Below are 6,673 nucleotides of genomic sequence, written 5' to 3'. Positions count from 1 at the left end.
GAGGCGGCTTTACGGAATATAGCGGGGTCGGTGACTGTTGGAAATGCGTCAAGGTCAAGGCAAACCCCGACAATAATTACAAGACGTGCTACGAGTGTATGACGAAAAAGAACGGGCAAAAGGTGCGAGATCATTGCCACGTTACCGACGCGTATCGCGGAGCGGCACACGCGGTTTGCAATCTCAAGTTGCGGTTAACCGAGCGTACGCCCGTACCCGTGATATTCCACAATCTGGCCGGGTACGACGGGCACTTGATCATACAGGCCCTCGGAGAGATGCCGGGAAAGATCGATTGCATCCCGAGCAATACGGAAAAGTACATTTCCTTTAGCCTAGGTAACCTGCGTTTTATCGATTCGATGAAATTTCTAAACGCCTCGTTGGCTCAACTGGTTAGCAAGCTGCCGATCGACGAGTTTAAGCTCACCGAGACGTTTTTCGACGACGAGGACGACCTGAGGCTAGTCGCGAGAAAGGGCGTGTATCCGTACGAATACATGGATTCGTTTGACAAGTTTCGAGAGGAGGGCTTACCCGACAAGGAGCTATTTTACAGCAGCCTGCGCAACGAGGGCGTGAGCGACGACGACTACGAGCACGCCGCTAGGGTTTACGAGCGATTTAAATGTAAAAACCTCGGCGATTATCACGACCTCTACCTCAAGACGGACGTTTTGCTGTTGGCCGACGTGTTCCAAAACTTTAGAGCTACGGCGTATCGAGTGTACGGATTGGATCCGTGCAACTATTTTACGCTGCCGGGTTTCAGCTGGGACGCGCTGCTCAGCAAGACCGGGGTGGAGCTCGAGCTGATGACCGACTTGGACATGCACATGATGTTCGAAAAGGGAATCAGAGGCGGTATCAGCATGGTTTCCCATCGATACTACAAGTTTAACAACAAGTACATGGACGACTACGACGAGACAAAACCCAGCACGTACGGGCTAGATCTCGATGCCAACAATCTGTACGGGTGGGCCATGAGTCAGCCGTTACCCGTATCGGATTTTAGGTGGATCGATCCGGACGAGTATAAAATGGTCCTCGAGGTACCGGTCGACGGTAGAAAGGGGTACGTTCTCGAGGTGGACCTGGAGGTGCCGGAAGAAACGCACGACCTGTTTGACGATTACCCCCTGGCGCCCGAGACGCTCGCGCCCCGTCGCGAGTGGATGAGTCCCTACCAGCACGACCTGCTGGGCGACGATAATCCAAGGGTGGAGAAACTCGTGCCGAACCTGATGACCAAGACCAAGTACGTCGTGCACTATAGAAACTTGCAGTTTTATCTCGCAAAGGGACTCGTGCTGACCAAGGTTCATCGCATCGTCGAGTTTACGCAGAGACCGTGGATGAAAGAGTACATCGACATGAATACCGAGCTTAGAAAAGGGGCAAAAACCGACTTTGAAAAGGACTTTTTCAAGCTAATGAACAATTCCGTTTTCGGCAAGACTATGGAAAATGTTCGCAACAGGCAAACCGTTCATCTGTGCAAAACTAGCGAAACTAGAAAAATAACCAAGCTCTTTGCGAAACCAAACTTTAATAGCTTCGTCGATATCAACGATAATCTCGTTGCCATCCACATGAACAAGACGCGGGTCAAGCTCAACAAACCCATCTATTGCGGTACGGCCGTCTTGGATCTGAGCAAGCTTTTAATGTACGAGTTTTGGTACGACAAGCTCGTACCCGCGTACGGCGATCGCGTCAAGCTCTTGTACACAGACACCGATAGCCTGTTTCTCAAGATCACCACCGAGGACGTTTACGCCGACATGCGAGAAAATTTAGATTGGTTCGACACGAGCAACTATGATAAGGACAGTCGTCTGTACAGCGAGAAAAATAAAAAGGTTCTAGGAAAGATGAAGGACGAATTGGGCGGACGCGTCATGACGGAATTTGTTGGACTCAGACCGAAAATGTATTCAATCAAGACGCAAGACCCGAGGCTGGATGTCAAGCGGGCAAAGGGAGTCGCCAGATACGTCGTAAGGGACCGTTTAAATCACGACGATTACGTGCGAGTGTTGACGAGTAGAGAGGATATGCATTGCGACATGAGTTCGATTCGAAGCAGTAAGCATGTGCTTTACACGATCAATCAGACTAAAAAGTCGCTATCTCCGTTGGATACTAAACGGTATATACTCGACGATGGAATAACTACCTACGCGTACGGGCATAACAAGATAGAGCATACCCCCGACTAGATTTTGTAATCACGTGATTGATTGCTGAAATGAGTTTCGTATCGATGACGTCAACCTGAAATCGATAGCATCGTTTCCGCCGCTTTGGAGGATAATGTAATTAGCGATCAAGAGTTTAAACTAATCCTCGAGGAATATACCAAGTATCAAGAGATGAAGCAAGATGCCATTGTAATGGGGAAAAATGCACAATATGCAACTATATACAGTTTGTATATAGGATCTGTGGTAACAGAGATGTATTTCACAGAATCACAGCTGACTTTATTTAATAGGAAAGAAGCTCTTTGGCTTAAGATCGGGGAACAAAAAAGGCCGACGTGCTAACTTCAATTTTACTGTCCGCAGATATGTTCTGCTTTTTAAAATTTTTATATATTTATATATATAACGGTTGAACGTGTTGCAAATATCACCAGCAAAACCAGATCGAATATATATATATAGGCCTATATATGCAGTTAGAGTTTACATTCTTAATAAGTTTAGAGTACATCCCCTCAATTAAGCAAAATGTAGGAACCCCATCCATCCCCTCCCCCGCTTTTCACATCAGAAATTTATAGAAATAAATAACTACGGATGGTTTTGTAGTAGTCTCGGGCTAGGATTCGAGTAGAAAAAAGTTGTTTTCCTGAAACTGTGATCCATAGCGAGGTGTTCACTTGTGGTTTTGTAGTCCCGGGCTAGGATGAACCCTGAGGAGGGGCCCGAAGGTGATGGCCCAGGAATACACATGCTCTTTTTGGGCCCAGACTTGATTTTTGTTTATATTTTCAAATGAATCGACCATTCAATGGAGGATTGCTAAGCATCTTCTAGTGCTGCGTATTAATAATCTAAGATGTTCTAATGGCTAAGCATAGAGTGGAGAAGTTGACATACCTGTACGTTTTTTGTTTGTTTGTTTGTTTGTTTGTTTGTTTGTTTTTTTTTTTTGGAGGCTTCAGTGTGTTGGCACTTAAATAGAAATAGAGCTTAAGTGTAATCTTGTAATGTTAAATTTTTTTTCACAATTCTAGAGCACCGTAGCAATAATAATTATCTCATCGGTAATATTAGACTTACATAGGACTTGCTATGGTCTGTCGGTAAGTTGGGGTGACCTGACCACGCCTACTTTCCTCTCGTCAGGGACTGTTCCAAACTAATGTTAATAGAAACACTCTCGCTCAAAGCAATTACAGTAGGCCTATATCGATTATAAAGCACCGCACTCCGCAGTAGCAACCAGTAAAAATGACTCCTAGCATGTAATCGTACAAAGCTGTGCTGTTTAATGTTTCAAATAAAAATATTGGAAATAATAAATGCAAACAAAACCAACTCGCAGAGATACATGGTAGTAATTTTCCCAGCAATATTTAATAAGTAAAACAAGCTAAGGTTTCTGCTTTAAAAACTGCCAATATATGTGCATACATGTAATGTTTAAAATTACCTATGCCTAATGTGATCAAACCACCTAGTATAGTAATGTATTTTATAATTTCAAAGAATGGTTATTAGTTAAACTTATATTACAGTAGGCCCTAGTATTATTAAAATTTTGCATTAAATTTAAGAAAAAGTTGTAGCGGTACAGTTAAATGCCAATGATAGTGGTGCATTGGTAAACAATTTTACACATTGCTGAATAATAATGTAGTCATATATTGAAAATACACGGCTGTGACAATTGCTGCTTTATAGACATACATTTTTATGATGATAATAATGCATTATTAAAAACTGCTAATACATATGCATACATGTAATATTTAAATTTATCTATGCCTAATTTATATCATATGATTAAAGCAAAATATGATCAAACCACCTAGTATAGTAATGTATTTTATGGTTATTAGGTAGAACTTAATAGTATTATTACAATTCTGCATTAAATTCAAGTAAAAGTTGTAGCAGTACAGTTATATGCCAAAGGTAGTGGTGCATTGGTAAACAATTTACACAAATGTCGCTGAATAATAATGTAGTCATATTGTTTATGACAATACACCGCTGTGGCAATTGCCGCTTTATAGACATACATTTATGATGATAATAATGCATTGTTGAAAACTGCCAATATATATGCATACATTTAATATTTTAATTTATCTACGCCTAATTTATACCCTGTGATTAAAAGTAAAATATAATCAAACCACCGAGTATAGTAATGTATTTCACGATTTTAAAGAATGGTTATTAGGTAGAACTTATTTATTAATATTTTTAAAATTTTACATTAAATTCAAGTAAGAGTAATAGCGGTACATTTAAATTCCAATGGTAGCAGTGCATTGGTAAACAATTTACACAAATGTCGCTGCATAATAATGTAGTCACATTGTTTATGACATTACACTGCTGAGACCATTGTTGCTGATTTATAGATATAGGCCTACATTTAGATGATGATTATAATGCATTGTTAAAATACCAATAATAATTGAAGAAGCATCTATTATATATTTAATTTCAGCGCACAACAGTTATATAAAATGTTACTAATACAAAGACTGTTTCAAAATCAACTGCAACAACTATATCAAGTGACATCAACATCCTTGCACAGAACAATGATCATCAGCATTAGCCATTGAACCTTAGTCCAGTAAGGGCAATCCTTACATTTACTATCAATCCTCAGCAGACAACAATCATAAAATATATGTTCATTTTTACATCTTTGCAGATGTTACCCACCTCCTGGCACAGGACTAATATTGATGATCCCCATGAACAAAGGCACTGTTTAACGCCAGACATTTTCATTCATAAATTCCAATTACACATTTATAAACATATTGCAATGACATTTACATTGATGTACCAAAGGTCTAATTTGCGTAAAAGAACATTGCACATTACAGTATATGCACATAAGCGAAATCCACAACCGAATACCAAAATAAGTAACATAATAATTGTTAAATTGCTAAACTTAGCTATAATAGGCCCAATCTATACTTACACTAAATAAAAATATAAGCAGACAACAGTGATTAAATATTATCACTAAAATTTACACCAGTACCATAATGAACAATGAAATTGCCAACTACTCCACATAGGCCTATGTTCATTTATTTCATTCATGTAATTATAACATCAATGTACTTAAAGTCTATGTTGCGTAATAGTTTATATTTATTAGAAAATTGCACATAGAATATCCACAGAATACCAGAATAATTAATATAATTAAATTAAAATGATGACAGATTTGCTAAATGTTTACATCATAAGGTATTTTGTCCTGCATTGCTCAAGAACTATCAGAATAAATGAGTATGATTTATGTTTTTGTAACTATAAAAATGTATTTTTATAGTCACACAAATGTTTTAACATTCTTATACACCAGGAGAATACTGTACGATGATATGTTTAAATGTTAAAATATAATATACATGAAACATTATTTTTAAATGTTGCATGAAACATTTTAGAGTGATTATTTTAATGTTTTAAAATATATAGTTTAGTATTTCTATAGGACCAAAAGCTACGTACCTAAAGATTTTTAATGGTTTTAACGCCCTGTAGAACTACCAAAAAATGTGGCATGCCTAAACATTGTCATAATACACAACATCATACCTATAGGTACATCATGACTATATATGAGCATACAACAGTTTTTTGTTAAATAAAATATGATCGATTGGACAGAGCTTAATATAATAGTTCAGTACTTATAGAATCCACAGCTGATTTTACCGTAAAAAGTGATTTTTTATACTTGTTCTGTACATTTTATTTAACTCTTGTTCGGAATTAAAAGTCCAATTTTCCTACCGTAATCTTGAATGCTGAATCTTAATCCATAAAATTCAAACATATTAATCCTAGTCCTGTTTAATCATCCTCAATAATCTACATTAAATTATTAAGATTATAAGTCATAGGCCTATCAACTTTGTATCCTGAAAAATAAAAGCTTCAAAAAATATATAATGATACCCAAAAATGTTCCAACTTTCACAAATTTAATTCTCAAAATCCTAATCCTTTAACTAGCCTAACTATAATCTGGAAATTTTAATGGCCTTTTTCAAAAAATAATTATAACCTCCAAAATACGATATCTTAAATTTTATAGACCTATCCTTAAAATTAAAATTCTTGTGTACTATACACTGTACTAGAGAGAGCAGCTTAGCTCAGTCGGCTAATCTGGTGGTAGCCGCTGTGCATGCGCTGAACCGTGGAGATCTCTAGGTCCCCCCGGTTCAATTCCCATCATTGCCTCTCCTTGTGTTTCAGCTAGAAGGCTGAAATACAAGTTACAATAGCGCACCGTCTTCCGGATGAGACGTTTAAGCTGTTGGTCCTGTGTGCATTTTGGCCCATGTGCACGTTAAAGAACGCAGTACACTCTTTGGAAAAGAGTAGGGGATTGTCTCCCGGTGTACTGCCCAATCACCACCAGAAGGACCCCACTGGAAGTAAGTCTT

At 38.3% G+C, this 6,673-nt stretch overlaps 1 protein-coding gene across 1 annotated transcript; it reads left to right on the top strand.

The window, feature by feature from the left end:
- Nucleotides 1-98: 98 nt before the first annotated feature.
- LOC117117158 lies at nucleotides 99-2,225 on the top strand. Its single transcript, XM_033261368.1, has one exon. It carries the CDS (start codon nucleotides 99-101, stop codon nucleotides 2,223-2,225), a length of 2,127 nt encoding a protein of 708 aa, XP_033117259.1.
- Nucleotides 2,226-6,673: the final 4,448 nt, after the last annotated feature.

Source organism: Anneissia japonica, unplaced genomic scaffold (genome assembly GCF_011630105.1).
Source record: "Anneissia japonica isolate Jap-2015-1 unplaced genomic scaffold, ASM1163010v1 scaffold287835_len3118868_cov185, whole genome shotgun sequence".
Lineage (NCBI taxonomy): Eukaryota > Metazoa > Echinodermata > Crinoidea > Comatulida > Comatulidae > Anneissia > Anneissia japonica.
This window is presented reverse-complemented; position numbering and strand designations above follow the sequence as displayed.

Excerpts from the sequence above, each read along its gene's own strand:
- LOC117117158 (XM_033261368.1), top strand. The coding sequence starts at position 99 with ATGACGAAAAAGAACGGGCAAAAGGTGCGAGATCATTGCCACGTTACC.